General features: G+C 52.4%; 1 protein-coding gene across 1 annotated transcript in view; it reads right to left on the reverse strand.

Moving 5' to 3' along the window:
• The window catches only part of cngb3.1 (cyclic nucleotide gated channel subunit beta 3, tandem duplicate 1), a 209,128-nt gene that overhangs the window by 61,181 nt on the left and 125,748 nt on the right, over positions 1-22,199 (reverse strand). Inside the window, exon 13 of the mRNA XM_072468598.1 lies at positions 9,696-9,779. Within this exon, the coding sequence (XP_072324699.1) occupies positions 9,696-9,779 (84 nt within the window). The remainder of the gene's footprint in view (positions 1-9,695; positions 9,780-22,199) is intronic.

Raw genomic sequence — 22,199 nt, forward strand, 5'->3', positions numbered from 1 at the left:
CCATCCTCGGCTACGTCATGGAACACGGAGTCCTAGGACCCGACCCTGACCACATGCGCCCCCTCCTGGAACTCACCCTCCCCCACTGCCCCAAAGCTCTGAAGAGATGCCTGAGGTTCTTCTAGTACTACGCCCAGTGGGTCCCCAATTATGCGGACAAGGCCCGTCCACTGATCAAATCCACCGCTTTCCCCTGACGGCTGAGGCCCGACTGGCCTTCAACCGCATCAAGGCAGACATTGCCAAAGCCGCGATGCACACTGTGGACGAGTCCATCCCATTCCAGGTGGAGAGCGATGTGTTTGAAATTGCTCTGGCCGCTACACTCAACTACGGCAGGCCCGTGGCTTTCTTCTCCCGTACCCTCTATGCCTCCGAAATTCGACACTCCTCCAACGAAAAGGAGGCCCAAGCCATTGTTGAAGCTGTGCGGCATTGGAGGCATTACTCAGCAGTTTTGTTGACTGCTCTCTGACTTCAAGTTTCAGCCATTACTGCATGCAGTTGTTTACGAATATAAAGCTTGTTATTCTGTCTTAACGAGTGTGTTGAATCTTTCTACTACAGAAGCCGGAAAATATTGACTTTGACATTTTGGCGCAGCGAGCAGTTACCAATATCCTGAGTGAATTCCGTGGGGGACTGAAGAAGTGATCGAGCCAGACCCGGAGGAAAGAGACGGACGCCGGCACAAGAAGCGGGAAAATATTGACTTTGACATTTTGGTGCAAGCGAGCAGTTACCAATATCCTGAGTGAATTCCGTGGGGGACTGAAGAAGTGATTGAGCCAGACCCGGAGGAAAGAGACAGACGCCGGCACAAGAAGCGGGAAAATATTGACTTTGACACTCATTCACTCCACAGTTTTCTTCCTGATGGCCGAGGCCCACCAGTCCTTCAACCGTATCAAGGCTGACATCGCCAAGGCCGTGATGCACGCGGTCGACGAGACCCTCCCCTTTCAAGTTGAGAGCGATGCATCAGACGTGGCTCTAGCCGCCACCCTCAACCAGGCAGGCAGACCCGTGGCATTCTTTTCCCGCATGGAGGCACCTCCATGCCTCCGAAATTCGGCACTCCTCCATTGAAAAGGAGGCCCAAGCCATTGTTGAAGCTGTGCGGCATTGGAGGCATTACCTGGCCGGCAGGAGATTCACTCTCCTCAATGACCAACGGTGGGTTGCCATCATGTTCAATAACCCACAGCGGGGCAAGATCAAAAATGATCAAATCTTCAGGTGGAGAATCAAGCTGTCCACCTACAATTACGAGATTTTGTATCGCCCCGGTAAGCTCAACGAACCCCCCGATGCCCTATCCTGAGGTACATGTGCCAGCGCACAAGTGGACTGACTCCGGGCCCTACACAATAGTCTCTGTCACCCAGGGGTTCACCTGTTTTTTTCACTTCATTAAGGCCCGCAACCTGCCATACTCCATTGCGGAAGTCAGGGCGGTCACCAAAGACTGCCAGGTCTGCGCGGAGTGCAAACCGCACTTCTACCGGCCAGACCGGGCGCACCTGGTAATGGCCTCCCGTCCCTTCGAACGCCTCAGCATGGACTTCAAAAGGCCTTTCCCCTCCTCTGACTGAAACACGTACTTCCTTTACGTGGTCGACGAATACTCCAGATTCCCCTTTGCCATCCCATGCCCCGATGTGACGTCTGCCACAGTCATCAGGGCCCTCAATACCACCTTCACTCTGTTCAGCTTATCCGATTACATCCACAGCGACCGGGGATCCTCCTTTATGAGTGATGAGCTGCATCAATTCCTGCTCAGCAAAGGCATTGGCTCGAGCAGGACGACAGCTACAACCCCCGGGGAAACAGGCAGGTGGAGAGGGAGAACGAGACGGTCTGGAAGGCCGTCCTGCTGGCTCTATGGTCTAAAATTCTCCCGGTCTCCCGCTGGCAGGCGGTCCTTCCCGACGCCCTCCACTCATCCGGTCGCTACTTTGCACTACGATTAATGCAACCCCCCATGAAAGTCTCCTTGCCTTCCCCAGGAAGTCCACCTCCAGGTTTTCGCTTCCAATGTAGCTGGCAGTTCCAGGACCCGTCCTCCGCAAGCACGTGCGGCTCCACAAGGCGGACCCATTGGTCGAGGGGGTGCAGCTGCTCCATGCAAACCCGCAGTATGCCTACATGGCGTACCCCGAAGGCCGCCAAGAAACAGTCTCCCTCAGGGACCTGGCACCAGCTGTGTCCCCACCCCCCCCTCCCAACTGCCCCGGCGCCCCCATCCTCCCCCCAGCGCACCTCACCACAGTCCCCGCTACTGGACGGTCCATCCTCCCATTGGTTCCACCCGGGGATGAAGATGAGGACTACATGCTCCCGGAGTCACCGGCAACCACGCCGGTGCCTGCATCATCACCAGGACTGCGGCGCTCACAACGGAGGATCAAGGCACCTGACCGGCTGAATTTGTGAACTTTTCCAGAACTGTACACTTCTAAAAAATGCTCAATTACATGTAAATAGTTTTCCACCACCCCCGCCGGACTCCTTTTTAACAGGGGGTTAATGTGGTAGTCACCACTGTTGTATACAGTGCACGTATGAGATGTAATATGGTAAGGCTCCTGTACTGCAGGTACGGGGGTAGTTCCCTGCCTGCTGGCTCCGCCCAGTAGGCAGAGTATAAATGTGTGTGCTCACTGAGCTCCGGCCATTTTTGCATCAGCTGTAGGAGGCCACACATCTCTACGTAATAAAGCCTCGATTACTCTCTACTCTCGTCTCGTCATAATTGATAGTGCATCACTGCTTACCTGTCAGCACAGGTTACATACTCTAGGAAATTGGAATTGAATTTACAACCTTCTGTTTCAGAGGCAGAAGAGCTACCACTGAGCCACAGCTGACACTTTTTGGCTTGTTTGGAAACACTAGGCATGAAAATAAAAATGTAATTAGGATGCATCATTTTGTTCGATGCTATCATGAGTGAAATAAAGCATGACTCATGTGCCTCCCTGAATCAAAAGAGGATTTATTGGAAGCCTTCATAGATTCATAGAATTTACAGTACAGAAGGAGGCCATTCGGCCCATTGCGTCTGCACTAACCCTCAGAAAGAACACCCTACTTAAGTCCACACCTCCACCCCATCCCCGTAACTGAGTAACCCCACCTAAACGTTTATTGGACACTAAGGGCCATTTAGCATTGCCAATCCATCTAACCTGCACATCTTTAGACTGTGAGAGGAAACCGGAGCACCCGGAGGAAACCCACGCACACACGGGGAGAACGTGCAGACTCCGCACAGACAGTGACCCAAGCCGGGAATCGAATCTGCGATGTTGGAGCTGTGAAGTGACAGTGCTGGCCACTGTGCTACCGTACCGCCCCATGGACAAGCGGCTGCAGTTCTGCCTTTATGAACTGTTTTACCATAATTACCAATGAGCAAAGAAACATTTGGGGCGCGATTTAACCAAAAGCATGGCAGCGAGCGGGAACTGTCACAAGCTTCCTGACGCTCAGCCCAGTGAGGCCGTCACCGCTATAAAACGGTATATATACTCCCCATCCCCCATACTCTCCACACCCCATACACCGCATGCCCCATATGCCCCGTTCCCTCTCACCCCCGTACGACCCATCTCTCCAAGTCCTCTCCTCCAACCTCCAAGCCACCGCCCCCCCCTTGGCGGGTAACCACGCATGTGGCTAATGATGCCCCCTCTGTGTCCCTGCAGGAAAAGTTGCCCCACAACTGATGGGAGAGGGCCAACTTCAGGTGGTGGCTGCACATGAGCTGGATGTTCCGGGAGTGGAACCCCTTCTGGTTGATGTAGGGCATACCCAGATGGCCCGATGTGTGCACGGTGACATGCCTGCCAGCCAGTGCCCCCTGAACTTGGGCATCCCAGCAAGGGTGGAGAATCCTGCTACCTGGGCATCCTGTCAGGCTTAGTTCAGGTCAAAATTTGTATAGTTTTCTGCCTGGGTAAACATAGCATCGGTGATTTCACGGATACACTGTGGCCTATGTGGTAGCCGGTATTAGGGGTATTACGGTACCTTGAATAATGCTGTAAGACCATTGGTGTGGGAGGTACCTGAGACTGCTATTTTCATTGGTGAAGCCTACCTGCTGGTTCCGCCCAGTAAGGCGGAGTATAAGAGCCTGAGTCTCCCCAGCAGCTGCATTCTGTACCTGCGCTGCTGGGGGAAACATCTAGTGCAATAAAGCCTTCAATTGTCTCTAATCTCGTCTCAGGAGTTATTGATCGAGCATCAATTTATTGCACTAGATTTTAAAGAATGGAGCTCCGTATCAAGCCGGAGTGTCTGCAACTCAGCCCCCATGCAGCAAACTCAGCGGCAACCTTCAAACACTGGCTGGCGTGCTTCAAAGGGTACCTCAGGACAGCCACGACTGAACCTACGGAGGACCAGAAAATGCAAGTTCCCCACTCGAGGGTGAGCTCAGAAATCTACACCCTCATCGAGAATGCGGACGATTTCGAGGCCGCAATGACCCTGCTGAAAGGACACTATATTCGCCCAGTAAACCAGGTCTACGCCCGACATCTGCTAGCGACGAGGTGATAAATCCCCGGGGAATCGCTGGAAGAGTTCTACCGTGCTCTCCTGGTGTTAGGGAGGAACTGTGACTGCCCGCAAGTTTCGGCCAGCGACCACACAGAACGTTTGATCTGGGACGCTTTTGTTGCAGGTATGCTGTCCTCCCAAATCCACCAGCGATTGCTGGAGAAAGAGACACTAGGCCTCAAGGAGGCACGGGTCCTTGCTAGCTCCCTGGATGTGGCCTCCCAAAACGCCCGCACCTACGTCCCTGACCACGTAGCAGCCCCTTGGGCAGCGTGGAACCCCCCCCCGCGGCTGACTCCGATGCATCCCCCATACCCCTACAAGCTTGCGCTGCGAGACTGCCAGGCAACCCCGGGGGGCCCTGCTGCTATTTTTGCGGGCAAGCCTAGCACCCCTGGTAGCGCTGCCTGTCCTGCTCATCCATCTGTAAAGGGTGCGGCAAAAAGGGCCATTTCGTGGCAGTATGCCAGGCCCGGGCGGTCGCCGTGGTCTCCGGGGGCGAACCGGGACCGCCACCAATTCTCTCCACGAGCCGCGTGCAGCCAGCGGGTGCCACCATCTTCCTTCTCCAGGGCCACGTGCGGCCTCCGGGCGCCGCCATCTTTTCCCCGGGGACCATGCGTGACGGATGGGCGCCGCCATCTTGGCTGGACTCTCAGGACCCCGACTCGGATGACCAAACACTGCCCAAGGAAAACATCCAAATTTTGCCTCGACTTGCCTCGGTGACCCTGGACCAGTCTCGGCCCCGAACACTCTCGACCACGACCACGACCATGCTCATCAACGGGCATAAAACATCCTGCCTGATCGACTCCGGGAGCACAGAGAGCTTCATACACCCCAATAAGGTAAGGCGCTATTCTCTTCCCATCCACCCAGTCAACCAAAAAATCTCCCTGGCCTCCGGGTGTCACTCGGTAGAGATCAAAGGGTTCTGCAAAGCGAACCGCACGGTCCAGAGAAGGGAGTTAAAAAATTATCGGCTCTATGTCCTTCCTCACCTCTGCGCTGCCACGCCCCGAGGGTTAGACTTCCAATGTAACCTCCAGAGCTTAACTTTTAAATTTGGTGGCCCGATACCCCCCTCACTGTCTGCAGCCTCGCGACCCTCAAAGTCGATCCGCCTTCCCTGTTTGCGAACCTTACCCCGGATTGCAAACCCGTTGCCACCAGGAGCAGATGGTACAGTGCCCAGGACCGGACCGTCATTATGTCGGAAGTCCAGAGGTTACTGAAAGAAGGTATTATTGAGGCTAGCAACAGTCCCTGGAGAGCTCAAGTAGTGGTTGTAAAGACTGGGGATGGTCATCGATTATAGTCAGACCATCAACAGGTATACGCAGCTCGATGCGTACCCTCTCCCCTGCTTTTCTGATCTGGTCAATCAGATTGCACAGTGCAAGGTCTTTTCCACGGTGGATCTAAAATCCGCCTACCACCAGCTCCCCATCTGCCCTAGTGACCGCAAATACACTGCATTCGAAGCAGACGGGCGGCTCTACCACTTCCTAAGGGTTCCCTTCGGTGTCATAAATGGAGTCTCGGTCTTCCAACGGGAGATGGACCGAATGGTTGACCGGTACGGTTTGCGGGCCACGTTTCCGTACCTCGATAACGTCTCCATCTGCGGCCGCGACCAGCAGGACCACGACACCAACCTCCGAAAATTCCTCCATACCGCAAATATCCTTAACCTGACATATAACAAGGACAAATGCGTGTTTAGCACCAACCGTCTAGCCATCCTCGGCCATGTAGTGCATGATGGAGTTATAGGCCCTGATCCCGAACGCATGCGCCCCCTCATGGAGTTCCCCCTCACCCACTGCTCCAAAGCCCTGAAACACTGCCTGGGATTTTTTCAATATTATGCCCAGTGGGTCCCTAACTATGTGGACAAGGCCCGCCCACTAATACAATCCACAGTTTTTCCCCTGTTGGCAGAGGCTCGCCAGGCCTTCAGCCGCATCAAAGCGGACATCGCAAAGGCCACGATGCACGCAATCGACGAATCCCTCCCCTTCCAAGTCGAGAGCGACGCGTCCGACGTAGCCCTGGCGGCCACCCTCAACCAAGCGGGCAGACCCGTGGCCTTCTTCTCCCGGACCCTCCACGCTTCAGAAATCCGCCATTCCTCGGTTGAAAAGGAGGCCCTGGCCATAGTAGAAACTGTGCGGCACTGGAGGCATTACCTGGCCGGCAGGAGATTCACTCTCCTCACTGACCAACGGTCGGTTGCTTTCATGTTCGATAATGCACAGCGGGGCATGATAAAGAACGATAAGATCTTACGGTGGAGGATCGAGCTCTCCACCTACAACTATGAGATCTTGTATCGTCCCGGGAAGCCAAATGAGCCTCCTGATGCCCTATCCCGTATGTGCCAACGCACAAGTGGACCGCCTCCGGGCCGTCCACGAGGACCTCTGCCACCCGGGGGTCACTCGATTCTTCTATTTCATTAAGACCCGAAACCTGCCCTCCTCCATCGAGGAGGTCAGGGCCTCCACCAGAAATTGCCAAATCTGCGCGGAGTGCAAGCCGCACTTCTACAGGCCAGAGAAAGCACACCTGATAAAGGCTTCCCGTCCCTTTGAGCGTCTCAGCCTGGACTTCAAAGGGCCCCTCCCCTCCACTGACCGCAACACGTACTTCCTGAACGCGATTGACGAGTACTCCCGGTTCCCATTCGCCATCCCCTGCCCCGACATGACCGCAGCCACTGTCATAAAAGCCCTCCACAGTATCTTCACGCTGTTCGGTTTCCCCGCCTACATATACAGTGATAGGGGGTCCTCCTTCATGAGCAACAAACTGCGTCAATTCCTGCTCAGCAAGGGCATTGCCTCGAGCAGGACGACCAGTTACAACCCCCGGGGAAACGGGCAGGTGGAGAGGGAGAACGGAACAGTCTGGAAGGCCGTCCGACTGGCCCTACGGTCCAGGAATCTCCCTGCCTCTCGCTGGCAGGAAGTCCTCCCGGATGCTCTCCACTCCATCCGATCACTGCTGTGTACCACAACCAACCAAACCCCTCACGACCGTCTCCTTGTCTTCCCTAGGAAGTCCTCCTCCGGGACCTCGCTCCCAACCTGGCTAGTAGCTCCTGGACCCATCCTGCTCCGCAACCACATGCGGGCACACAAGACGGACCCATTGGTCAAGAGGGTCCACCTCCTGCACGCTAACCCTCAATACGCCTACGTGGCATACCCAACAGCCGACAGGATACGGTCTCCCTACGGGACCTGGCGCCCGCTGGATCCCCACCCGCACCTCCACTACCGACCCCATCCTCCCTCCCACCGGCGCATCCCACAGCCGCCCCCTTCCCAGGTGGATCGGTCATTCCACTGGTCCCATCTAGGGGCGATGAAGCTGCTGAAGAAGCCGAAGCCACGCTCCCGGAGCCACGGATGCCCGAGCCGGTGCCTGCATCACCACCGAAGCTACGACGATCGCAGAGGACGACCAGGGCCCCCGATCGACTAATTTCTTCACTCTGATTGTAAACAATTATTGTAAATAGTTGCGACATGTAACGAGGCAAAACACTGTGTTAATGTATACCGGGTACCACCATAACCTACACCTCTACCACTGTATAACGCAAGACCACCACCCCCGCCAGAGTCTTTTTTTAACAGGGGGTGAATATAGTAGTTGGTATTAGGGGTATTACGGTACCCTGAATAATGCTGTAAGACCATTGGTGTGGGAGGTACCTGAGACTACCATTTTCATTGGTGAAGCCTGTCTGCTGGTTCCGCCCAGTAAGGCGGAGTATAAGAGCCTGAGTCTCCCCAGCAGCTGCATTCTGTCCCTGCGCTGCTGGGGGAAACATCTAGTGCAATAAAGCCTTCAATTGTCTCCAATCTCATCTCAGGAGTTATTGATCAAGCATCAGCCCGGAGCTTGTGAGATGGCTCAAAGGTCCTCCAGAATGATCCTGAGGTGTAGAAGTTCAAGGTTGCGGTGATCCTGACGGCCACTGGGAGTGGGTATTCTCCTCCTCCACGTGGTGCCAAGTGCGCAAGGACGTGGCACAGGTGTTGCACCATCCCCTTGTTGAAGCGAAGCCTCCTGCGACACGTGCTACCCACCATCTGTTCAAAAAACCAGCGACGCCTGTACACCTTGGGCCATTGCAGATCTCCACCTCTGGGTCCCTCCCTAGCCTGATGGACGGCCGGGTCCTCAGCGTGTGGGGCGGGGCCCTGCACATGGGCCGCAGCCTCAAGCCTCTGCCGATGCTGCTGTCGCTGCCTTCTCCAGCGGATGGCCACCTGGCCTGCCATCAGAAACACTAGGGAATGTTCTGCTGGTCCACGATATCGTCCTTCCCATGCAATATTTGTAAGGGACTGGCGAGGGTCTGAGACTAACAACCAGCGGTATCATCCACTCCGGGACCCTCCATGTTCTCCCATCTCTCCTCTCCCCCCCATTCCATCCATCACTCCCCGTCATGCACACCATGCACAGCCTGCTTCAGGGGCCCCTGATCACTGGACCCCAGATCCTATACCCCAGACAACCGCATGTAACGTTACCTTGACTGAGCCTCATTGCGCTCTCGCTTAACGCACAACGTGGCCATTAAATTGCGGCCGTGATCTCACAAGAGACAGTCCAGATTCCAGACAGGAAAGGCAATTGCAAGCATCATAGCCAGATGTGAGAGTGTAATTATCAACATGCCAGAAAAAACTGTGACAAACAAAAGCACCTACTTTACATTTTAAATAGTAATAAAGAGAAAGAAGAACTTGGAGGCTTGAATTATTTTTTGCTGCCTGTGAAATTCTGCATTAAAGCCACTTTTCTAATAATGTTTAATTAAGATGGCCAATAATAATTTACATTGACAACAAATGCTTCCGACAGTCTTTGCATGTCTCTAGTACATGTCTATAATGTAATTCAATTATCAAATTTCCATAATTACATATAATTCTAAAATATCTTTGTAAAGGGAGACTGGCAAGCTTCACTTTTTTCAGATATTTATAATTTAGCTTCAACGCGAATTCTGAACACAATGTTATGCACGATTGAAATATAGGCCCAATTCAATTTAATTAGGCGCATTTGACAATCATGAGAAAAATTAAGTTTACCTTCTTACAGACAAAATCACCAGGCAAATATACAACCGAGTTCAGCCTGAGCAGCATGTCATATATCATCTGTTGGTCACACTCCTGTGGAGACAAGGGAATATAATATTGATTAAAGTCCAATCAGATAAGCATTTTAGTGGTTTTTAGATAGCACTAGATATACAAATACGAAGAAAATTGTATTTCTTCCTTCTTCGCTGAATTATGGATAGAACGTAGTGGGGGAACCAACAAATCTGTTCTTCAAAGGTGTGGGAACATCTACGTGAAATACAGTTATACTAATACAGGAATTGATGAATATGTGAAACCTTGGGCAGATTCTAACTGGCCAAGAGCTGGAGGGGCACAGGTTTGGGTTAAATTTCCAAAGAAAAAAGTAGGCATGTTGAAACCCCAACTTGACCCTGCTCAGTTCTGGATTTTAACAGGGAGATTTGAAATAAAGTGCATGAGTTATTTACATTTTCCAATACATTAAAGCAGACACATTGCTAAAATCACGCAAGTCAGTTCTCTACCAATGAATAAGTGCCGTTCTATTGCTGTATTAATGACACCTTCTATCACTTTGCTATAGACTTTTATAGATACTTCTACAGACAATATAAAACAAAGGGTACAATTTTAAAGGGGGCATAGGAGCAGAGGAACCTACATATTTATGTACATAAGTTATTAAAAGTGGCAGGTTGAGAACGTGGTTAATATAGCATAGAGCACAAGAACAAAGAGGTTTTTTAAACTTGTGTAAGAAATAGTTTGGCCTAAGCTGGAGTATTGAGTCCAGGCCTGGGAGCTCCACTGTGAGAAAGATTGGATTGGATTGGATTGGATTTGTTTATTGCCACGTGTACCGAGGTAGAGTGAAAAGTATTTTTCTGCGAGCAGCTCAACAGATCATTAAGTACATGAGAAGAAAAGGGAATAAAAGAAAATACATAATAGGGCAACACAACATATACAATGTAACTACATAAGCACTGGCATCGGATGAAGCATACAGGGTGTAGTGTTAATGAAATCAGTCCATAAGAGGGTCATTTAGGAGTCTAGTAACAGTGGGGAAGAAGCTGTTTTTGAGTCTGTTCGTGCGTGTTCTCAGACTTCTGTATCTCCTGCCCGATGGAAGAAGTTGGAAGAGTGAGTAAGCCAGGTGGGAGGGATCTTTGATTATACTGCCCGCTTTCCCCAGGCAGCGGGAGGTGTAGATGGAGTCAATGGATGGGAGGCAGGTTTGTGTGATGGACTGGGCGGTGTTCACGACTCTCTGACGTTTCTTGCGGTCCTGGGCCGAGCAGTTGCCATACCAGGCTGTGATGCAGCCTGATAGGATGCTTTCTATGGTGCATCTGTAAAAGGTGGTAAGGGTTAATGTGGACATGCTGAATTTCCTTAGTTTCCTGAGGAAGTATAGGCGCTGTTGTGCTTTCTTGGTGGTAGCGTCGACGTGGGTGGACCAGGACAGATTTTTGGAGATGTGCACCCTTGGGAATTTGAAACTGCTAACCATCTCCACCTCGGCCCCATTGATGCTGACAGGGGTGTGTACAGTACTTTGCTTCCTGAAGTTAATTACCAGCTCTTTAGTTTTGCTGGCATTGAGGGAGAGATTGTTGTCGCTACACCACTCCACTAGGTTCTCTATCTCCCTCCTGTATTCGGACTCATCGTTATTCGAGATCCGGCCCACTATGGTCGTATCGTCAGCAAACCTGTAGATGGAGTTGGAACCAAGTTTTGCCACGCAGTCGTGTGTGTACAGGGAGTAGAGTAGATGTGATGGCATTAGAGAGAGTGCAGAAAATAAGTTTCCAGGCATGAGAAACTTCAATCATGAAGATAGATCAGAAAAGTTGGGACAGTTTTCTTCGGAGAAGAGACAGTTGAGAGGAGATTTGAGACAGGGATTCAAAATCAAGCTGAGTCAGAACAGAGTAGAAAGGGAGAAACTGTTCCCCCTCGTGAAAGGTATCGAAAATGAAGGGCACAGATTTAAAGTAAGTGGCACAAGAAGTGTGGTAGTCACCACTGTTTGTATAATACGTATATGAGAGGTAATACGGTAAGGCTCCTGTACTACAGGTACGGGGGAAGATCCCTGCCTGCTGGCTCCGCCCAGTAGGCGGGGTATAAATATGTGTGCTCACCGAGCTGCAGCCATTTCGGCAGCAGCTGCAGGAGGCAACCCATCTCTGCTTAATAAAGCCTCGATTACTCTCTACTCTCGTCTCGTCGTAATTGATAGTGCCTCAATTTATTAAGAAGAGATTTTACAGCGATGGACCTACGCATCAAGCCAGATCGCCTGCAGCTGCACCCTCAAACAGCCAACGCCACGTCGGCCTTCGACCACTGGCTAGCTTGCTTTGAAGCCTACATCGGATCAGCGACAGAACAACCCTCAGAAGCGCAGAAACTCCAGATGCTGTACACACGGTTGAGCTCCGATATTTTTCCCCTTATCTGGGATGCGCCCAACTACACTGAGGCCATGACGCTTCTGAAAGAGAGCTACATCCGGTCGATCAACAAACTCTGCGCCAGGCACCTCCTGTCTACGCGGCAACAACTCCCCGGTGAGTCATTGGACGATTTATGGCGAGCCCTGCATGCCCTGGCGAGGAACTGTGATTTCCAGGCAGTTTCGGCCGTTGAACATACTGAACTCTTAATCAGGGATGCTTTCGTTACGGGTATAGGGTCGGCGTACATCCGCCAGCGCCTCTCAGAAGGGGGTACGCTCGACATCGCGGTGACCAAGAAACTCGCAACCTCACTAACGGTAACCTCCCGTAATGTACAAGCGTACGCCCACGGCTGCACGGCGCCCCCCTCATGGACATCGTGGGTCCCACCAGCGGCCACCCCCAGCCAACCCCAAGCCTGCGGCGCACAGCAGCCAGCAAACCCTGGGGGGCCCAAGTGCTATTTCTGCGGGCCGACAAAGCACCCCCGGCAGCACTGCCCGGCGCGGAGTGCAATCTGCAAGACCTGCGGGAAGAAGGGGCATTTTGCTGCGGTGTGCCAGGCCCGGTCGATCGCCGCTGTGTCCAGGCTCACGTGCACCCCCCACGTGCAACCCGTGGGCGCCGCCATTTTCGGCCCCGCAGCCCATGGGCGCCGTCACCTTCCCCCCCCATCAGACCTCGTGTGGCCCATGGGCACCGCCATCTTCGGCGCCATTTTGGACGGCGCCTCAGGACCCCTGCTCGTCGGGCACCTCATCTGGCCGCTCATCACCCGCAACTGCCGTCGACCAGCCCGGGGCCCACCAACACCAGCCGCAGCTCGCCTCCATCACGCTCGACCAGTCCCGGCCACACAACCTCGCAACCGCGACAATGACGGTGAAAGTCGATGGCCACAAGACATCTTGCTTTCTCGACTCCGGGAGCAAGGAGAGCTCATCCACCCCGCTATGCTAAGGCGCTGCTCCCTCGTGGTACACCCTGTTACCCAAGGAATCTCCCTGGCCTCTGGATCCCACTCCGTGGTGATCCGTGGTTACTGCATCACCACCCTCACCGTCCAGGGCATAGAGTTCAGCAACTTCCGGCTCTACATCCTCCCTGACCTCTGTGCTGCCTTGCTCCTCGACCTGGATTTCCAGTGCAACCTCCAAAGTCTAACTCTAAAATTCGGTGGACCCCTACCACCCCTCACCGTCTGCGGCCTCACGACCCTTAAGGTCGACCCGCCCTCCCTGTTTGCGAACCTCACCCCGGATTGCAAGCCCTTGCCACCAGGAGCAGACGGTACAGTGGCCAGGACAGGACCTTCATCAGGTCGGAGGTCCAGCGGCTGCTGTGGGAAGGCATCATCGAGGCCAGCAACAGCCCCTGGAGAGCCCAAGTGGTAGTTGTAAAGACTGGGAAGAAACACAGGATGGTCGTTGACTACAGTCAGACCATCAATCGGTACACGCAGCTCGACGCGTACCCCCTCCCACGCATATCTGATATGGTAAATCAGATTGCACAGTACCGGGTCTTCTCTACAGTGGACCTGAAATCTGCCTACCACCAGCTCCCCATCCGAAAGGCGGACCGCCAATACCCTGCGTTCGAAGCAGACAGCCGTTTTTACCACTTCCTTAGGGTTCCCTTAGGCGTCACTAATGGGGTCTCGGTCTTCTAGGGCCCGACCCCGATCGCATGTGCCCCCTCATGGAACTCCCCCTCCCCCACAGCCCCAAGGCCCTCAAACGATGCCTGGGGTTCTTCTCATACTAGGCCCGGTGGGTCCCTAACTATGCGGACAAGGCCTGCCCACTCATACACTCCAGAGTTTTCCCCCTGACGGCTGAGGCCCACCATGCCTTCAACCCGTATCACGGACGACATCGACAAGGCCGCGATGGACACGGTCGACGACACCCTCCCCTTTCAAATCAAGAGTGATGCATCAGACGTCGCTCTGGCCGCCACCCTCAATCAGGCAGGCAGACACCTGGCATTCTTATCCCGCACCCTCCATGCCTCCAAAATTCGGCACACCTGTCGAAAAGGAGGCCCAAGCCATCGTTGAAGCTGTGCGGCATTGGAGGCATTACCTGGCCGGCAGGAGATTCATTCTCCTCACTGACCAACGGTCGGTTGCCTTCATGATCAATAAGACACAGCTGGGCAAGATCAAAAATGATAAAATATTTAGGTGGTGGATCGAGCTCTCCACCTATAATTACCAGATTTTGTATCGCCCCGGTAAGCTCAACGAGCCCCCCGATCCCCTATCCCGAGGTACATGTGCCAGCGCTCAAGTGGACCGACTCCGGGCCGTACGCAATGGTCTCTGTCACCCAGAGGTCATCCGGTTCTTTCACTTCATAAAGGCCCGCAACCTACCCTACTCCATTGCGGAAGTCAGGACGGTCACCAAAGACTGCCAGGTCTGCGCGGAGTGCAAACCGCACTTCTACCGGCCAGACCGAGTGCACCTGGTGAAGGCCTCCCGTCCCTTTGAACGCCTCAGCGTGGATTTCAAAGGGTCCCTCCTCTCCTCCGACCGAAACACGTATTTCCTGAACATGGTTGAGGAATACTCCAGATTGCCCTTCGCCATCCCATGCCCCGATTTGACGTCTGCCACAGTCATCAAAGGCCTCAGCAGTATCTTCACCCTGTTCGGTTTCACCGCTTACGTCCACAGCGACTGGGGATCCTCCTTTATGAGTGATGAGCTGCGTCAGTTCCTGCTCAGCAAGGGCATTGCCTCGTGCACGACGACCAGCTGCAACCTCTGGGGAAACGGGCAGGTGGAGAGGGAGAACGGGTCGGTTTGGAAAGCCGTCCTGCTGGCCCTACGGTCTAAAAATCTCCCGGTCTCCCGCTGGCAGGACGTCCTCCCCGGCGCCCTCCACTCCATCCGTTCGCTACTTTGCACTGCGACTAATGAAACCCCCCATGAACGTCTCCTTGCCTTCCCTAGGAAGTCCACCTCCGGGGTTTCGATCCCAATGTGGCTGGCAGCCCCAGGACCCATCCTCCTCCGCAAGCACGTGCGGCTCCACAAGGCGGACCCGTTGGTCGAAAGGGTACAGCTGCTACATGCAAACCAGCAGTACACCTACATGGTGTACCCCGACGGCCACCAAGACACAGTCTCCCTCAGGGACCTGGCACCAGCTGGTTCCCCCCCCCCCCCTCCAATTGCCCCGGCGCCACCCACCCTCCCACCTGCGCACCTCACCACAGCCCCCGCTCCAGGACGATCCGTCCTCCCATTGGTTCCACCCGGGGATGAGGATGAGGACTACACACTCCCAGAGTCACAGGCGACCAAGCCGGCGCCTGCTTCACCACCGGGACTGGGGCGCTCACAACGGAGGATCAAGGCACCCGACCGGCTAAATTTGTGAACTTTCGCCAAACTGTACTCTTTAAAAATGCTCACATACAATGTAAATAGTTTTTAAAAATGCTCACATACCATGTAAATAGTTTTCCACCATCCCCTCTGGACTCTTTTTTAACAGGGGGTGAACGTGGTAGTCACCACTGTTTGTATAATACGTATATGAGAGGTAATACGGTAAGGCTCCTGTACTACAGGTACGGGGGTAGATCCCTGCCTGCTGGCTCCACCCAGTAGGCGGAGTATAAATGTGTGTGCTCACCGAGCTGCAGCCAATTCGGCAGCAGCTGCAGGGGGCAACACATCTCTGCTTAATAAAGCCTCGATTACTCTCTACTCTCGTCTCGTCGTAATTGATAGTGCCTCAAGAAGCAAAAGCAACACAAGGAAAAACTTTTGGGGAGCGAATTGTTAATGTCAGGAAGGTGCTGCCTGAGAGTGTGGTGGAGGCAGGCTCAATTAAGGCATTCAATAGGGAATTAGACTGCTATCGGAAAAGGAAGAAAAAACTCTGGTGCGGCCGCATTTGGAGTATTGCGTGCAATTCCGGTCGCCGTATATGAAGGATGTGGAAGCATTGGAAAGGGTGCAGAGGAGATTTACCAGAATGTTGCCTGGTATGGAGGGAAGATCTTATGAGGAAAGGCTGAGGGCCTTGAGGCTGTTTTCGTTAGAGAGAAGAAGGTTAAGAGGTGACTTAATTGAGGCATACAAGATGATCAGAGGATTGGATAGGGTGGACAGTGAGAGCCTTTTTCCTCGGATGGTGATGTCTCGTACGAGGGGACATAGCTTTAATTGAGGGGAGATAGATATAAGACAGATGTCAGAGGTAGGTTCTTTACCCAGACAGTAGTAATGGAGTGGAATGCCCTGCCTGCAACAGTAGTGGACTTTCCAACACTAAGGGCATTCAAATGGTCATTGGATAGACATATGGATGATAAGGGAATAGTGTAGATGAGCTTTAGAGTGGTTTCACAGGTCGGCGCAACATCGAGGGCCGAAGGGCCTGTACTGCGCTGTAATGTTCTATGTTCTATGTGTAGGCTTACAGGGTGAAGACACTAGATGAATTGCTTATTTGGAGAGATGATGCAAACACATTTGGCCAAATAGCCTCCTTTTGTGATGTACCAATTACGCGATTCTGTGAACTAAAAAGCCTCTCTTTCCCTTTTACTTCCATGTGCTACTACCCACTGTGGTTGCAGCAGACCTAGAGGCAGGCTGCTCATTGCCTACTCTGGCAGCTGTGACATAATTCTTCTGCATTTTGGGGCCCCTGAGAGGCCTTCCTACTGTACCTGTGCAAAGGTCGGTGCAGCCATCTGGTCTGGAGGCAGCCTCTGGAGTTCTGACTTGAAGGTGTGTTGTTCAAGTGATGACAAGTGGGATCACGCTGAGCAGGGTCCCGACTCCCGTTTGCCCTTTCTCCATCTACCTTCTCTCAGCCCATCTACGGATCCCTGATTACTAATAGTTGGAGAGCACTTTGCTGCATCTCAGGGAGTTGCTGAACAGATAAGGGGAGGTTTTCTTCCATCCTGTTTAGAGTGAAAGATTATGAGTGGGATTTTCCAGCATCAATGGACTTTTGGCTGGGCTGCTGATTTGCCCATGGTGGGTCCCGCCATGGTGGGACTGGGAAATCCCTGCTCAAGTGTGCAGGACATTGGTCGTGGAAGGATACACTTCATAGACTGTCACATCTGATGCTCCGGGCAAGTGGCTACTCTTTCCACTAATACGGGAATATACGAGCAAAAAACTCGGAGACATCTTGACACTCATGTTTTACACGGCCTCCGCCAATCCCTCTCCAAGGATGCGCTGTGCCTCTGAAAGTGCTGAGTGAAGTCTATTTTCTTTAATATGATCTTTATTGTCACAAGTAGGCTTACATTAACACTGCAATGAAGTTACTGTGAAAAGCCCCTAGTCTTCACATTCTGGGACCTCTTCAGGTACACAGAGGGAGAATTCAGAATGTCCAAACTACCTAACAGCACGTCTTTCGGGATTTGTGGGAGGAAACCGGAGCACCCGGACGAAACCCACGCAGGCATGGGGAGAAGGTGCAGTCTCCACACAGACAGTAAACCCGAGCCAGGAATCGAACCTGGGACCCTAGCACTGTGAAGCAACAGTATTAACCACAGTGCTACCGTTCTAGGTTGCTGCTGCAGAAAAGGATCCTCGCAGACCTTAATGGCTCTTACAAAGAACAAAGAACAAAGAAATGTACAGCACAGGAACAGGCCCTTCGGCCCTCCAAGCCCGTGCCGACCATACTGCCCGACTAAACTACAATCTTCTACACTTCCTGGGTCCGTATCCTTCTATTCCCATCCTATTCATATATTTGTCAAGATGCCCCTTAAATGTCCCTATCGTCCCTGCTTCCACTACCTCCTCCGGTAGTGAGTTCCAGGCACCCACTACCCTCTGCGTAAAAAACTTGCCTCGTACATCTACTCTAAACTTTGCCCCTCTCACCTTAAACCTATGCCCCCTAGTAATTGACCCCTCTACCCTGGGGAAAAGCCTCTGACTATCCACTCTGTCTATGCCCCTCATAATTTTGTATACCTCTATCAGGTCGCCCCTCAACCTCCTTCGTTCCAGTGAGAACAAACCGAGTTTATTCAATCGCTCCTCATAGCTTATGCCCTCCATACCAGGCAACATTCTGGTAAATCTCTTCTGCACCCTCTCTAAAGCCTCCACATCCTTCTGGTAGTGTGGCGACCAGAATTGAACACTATACTCCAAGTGTGGCCTAACTAAGGTTCTATACAGCTGCAACATGACTTGCCAATTCTTATACTCAATGCCCCGGCCAATGAAGGCAAGCATGCCGTATGCCTTCTTGACTACCTTCTCCACCTGTGTAGCCCCTTTCAGTGATCTGTGGACCTGTACTCCTAGATCTCTTTGACTTTCAATACTCTTGAGGGTTCTACCATTCACTGTATATTCCCTACCTGCATTAGCCCTTCCAAAATGCATTACCTCACATTTGTCCAGGTTAAACTCCATCTGCCATCTCTCCGCCCAAGTCTCCAGACAATCTAAATCCTGCTGTATCCTCAGACAGTCCTCATCGCTATCCGCAATTCCACCAACCTTTGTGTCGTCTGCAAACTTACTAATCAGACCAGTTACATTTTCCTCCAAATCATTTATATATACTACAAAGAGCAAAGGTCCCAGCACTGATCCCTGTGGAACACCACTGGTCACAGCCCTCCAATTAGAAAAGCATCCCTCCATTGCTACCCTCTGCCTTCTATGGCCTAGCCAGTTCTGTATCCACCTTGCCAGTTCACCCTTGATCCCGTGTGACTTCACCTTTTGTACTAGTCTACCATGAGGGACCTTGTCAAAGGCCTTACTGAAGTCCATATAGACAACATCTACTGCCCTACCTGCATCAATCATCTTAGTGACCTCCTCGAAAAACTCTTCATATCTGTGAGCCTCTAGGTTTATAGGGGTCAGGTGGCTGCCTTGTAGGCAGCGCTTCCCATGTCCTCCTTGCTGGGCTTGTGGCGATATGACTGCTGAGGCACCCTTCCAGAGTGGAGCTGGAAAGTAGGTGGGAGCAGGAGAATCCACATGGTCAGCACTGGGGCAGCTGTGAGATTCTTGGGCGGGGTCCCGAGAGGCCAGGCTACATGGACAGAGTCGGGGATTCTGGCAAGAGATGTGTCTCCAGCCTCATGAGGCATGAAGACCCTCACACAGCAGGGAGGACTACAGTGAGAATGAACCCCCAGACTCAGGCAGAACTGTGAAGCCAGAGGGCAAGAACTGTCTGGAAGTTCCAGGCCACTGTTTATGGAGGTCAGGCTGTCATGGATTAGTGCCTGGGTGGCTAGCTGCTCAAGTTGGAAGGCTTGCTTAATCCACGGCCCATGAGAGCTGGGGGAATGTGGGTGCCCTCTAAGGATGAAGTTGATATGCTAATTTCAGTCTTCACATCCATCCGGTGTGCTTCGCCTGCCACAAGGGGAAGCCAGTTGCCTAATCAGCTCCTTGACCCTTCCTGACGAGTCAATTCTGCCAATTTAATCTGTATTCTTATACATGAGTGTGCCACTGACTGGTACCCAATGTTTAACACTTTATTATTTGCCCCGATGCCACAGCTGCATTCACGGTTGGGTGTCGTTGGAGAAGGAACATGCAGTATCCACTGGCACCTTCAAGACTTTCCGTGCCTGTTGGGGTCTGCAGGGTCCAGAGTGCCTTATTGACCCCTTCATCACATTTTAGTTAGAAGTTTGAAGTCTCATTTGTGATTCGCTTTTTGTTTAATCTGTCCCTTTTTGTCCCTTTAATCTGTCCCTCAGTTATTTATGTTGATCAAATAATTGGAAGCCCCAAGCACTGAACTTCAAGGCTCATACTCACATCTAGAGATGTGCCACAGTTATGGCCCCCAATGCAAGGCATTATGGAGAAGGAGCTCATCAGTCACCCTGTTCAAGAGGTGACGAGGGGGCAGTAACTAGTTCTCCCCAGGAGGTTAGCACGCAGGTCCACTGAATACATTCAACTGCCCCAATTCTTCACATTTCGGTGAGTTACGAGGTTCGCTTAGGCTCTCAAGGGTTGAAGCGCTTCATTCATGTGGAGTTGAGAGGGACAATTGATGGGAAGTGGCTGCTGTGTGACAGGACAGGCAGTGAGGCTCATGTGACAGGCACTCACATTGGGGGATTTGCATGGGTGGATGCCCCAAATCCTGAGAGGGTTGTGGGTCAGCACATTGTCGGGCCTCCTCATTGCTCACTTTGATGTTCTCTTTGTTTCAGTTTTTGATTCTGGATAATCATGGAATCAGTCGATCTGGCAATTCTTATGATTGCGATTGGGCAGCACCAGCAGCATCGACGTGCCGCTGCACGTGGCCAGTACCAGCGTCCTGCAGAGGAGGGGGAACAGGACCCGTTAATCTTCCAGATGCAGGGCCACAGATTACAGTGCCTTGGAGGAGACACGAACAGCCACAGGTATAACAATGTGGAACTTCCTACCTCCAGAGGTCAGAGGATCAGTTTTGGAGAAGACTACGTCTGTCCCGAAGGACAGTGGACCACTTGTGTGAGGTGATGCAAGAATTGCCCCCAAGTGGACTGGGAGGTCACCCATTGCCAATGGCTCTGAAAGTCACTGTTGCTCTGAATTTCTATGTCAACGGCTCGTTTCAGGGCTGTACGGGTGACCTTATTAACATTTCCCAGCCAGCAGCGCACAAGTGCATAAAGGAAGTCACTGAAAGGACGGCATGTGGCGCAGTGGTTAGCACTGGGACTGTGGTGCTGTGCTGAGGACCCGGGTTCGAATCCCGGCCCTGGGTCACTGTCCGTTTGCACATTCTCCTCATGTCTGCTTGGGTTTCACCCCCACAACCCAAAAATGTGCTGGTTAGGTGGATTGGCCACACTAAATTGCCCCTTAATTGGAAAAGAAAAATAATTGGCTACTGTAAAAAGTTTTTTAAAAATAAAAAAATAAGGGAAGTCACTGATGCGCTATATGCGAGGATGAACATGTACATCAACTTGGACCGGATCATGCAAGCCAGGACTCCAGGGCCACATAGCAGGCATGCCTCAGGTGCAGGGTGTCATCAACTGCACCCATGTACCCCTGCATTCCCCATGGTGCCCTGGGGTAGCATTTTTGACGTGCAAGGGGTTCCATTCCCTCAATGTCCAGTTTCCTTGTGACCACATGATGCGTATTATGCAGGTGCATGCCCGTTTCCAGGGAATCGTCTGTGATCGTTACATCTTGGGGTGCTTGCAGACCTCAGCCGTTTTTGAGGGAGAGCAGCAGCTGGAGGAGTGGCTCCTCGGCGACAAAGGATACCCACTCAGGAGGTGACTGATGATGCCAGAGGGGAGGCCACAAACACCCGCTGAGACTTGCTGCAATGAGGCTCATGTGTCAACGCGTGCGCTGGTTGAGCAGGCTATTGGTCTGCTCAAGGGGCAGTCCGGTGCCTGGACAGTCCCTAGATGGTGTCCTCCATCATAGTGGTCTGCTGCATTCTGCACCGCCTGGCATTGCAAGGGGGAGAGCATAGAACATAGAACATAGAACATTACAGCGCAGTACAGGCCCTTCAGCCCTCGATGTTGCGCCGACCTGTGAAACCACTCTAAAGCCCATTTACACTATTCCCTTATCGTCCATATGTCTATCCAATGACCATTTGAATACCCTTAGTGTTGGCGAGTCCACTACTGTTGCAGGCCTGGCATTCCACGCCCTTACTACTCTCTGAGTAAAGAACCTACCTCTGACGTCTGTCTTATATCTATCTCCCCTCAATTTAAAGCTATGTCCCCTCATGCTAGACATCACCATCCGAGGAAAAAGGCTCTCACTGTCCACCCTATCCAATCCTCTGATCCTGGCTGGACCAGGAGGAGACGGAGGAGCAGCACATTTCCTCAGAATCTTTCTTTCCTTTATTATTATTGTCACAAGTAGGCTTACATTAATACTGCAAAAATCCCCTAGTCGCTATATTCCAGCGCCTGTTCGGGTACACCGAAGGAGAATTCAGAATGTCCAATTCACCCAACAGCACGTCTTTCGGGACTTGTGGGAGGAAACCAGAGCACC

Source organism: Scyliorhinus torazame, chromosome 11 (assembly GCF_047496885.1).
Source record: "Scyliorhinus torazame isolate Kashiwa2021f chromosome 11, sScyTor2.1, whole genome shotgun sequence".
Taxonomy (NCBI): Eukaryota; Metazoa; Chordata; class Chondrichthyes; order Carcharhiniformes; family Scyliorhinidae; genus Scyliorhinus; species Scyliorhinus torazame.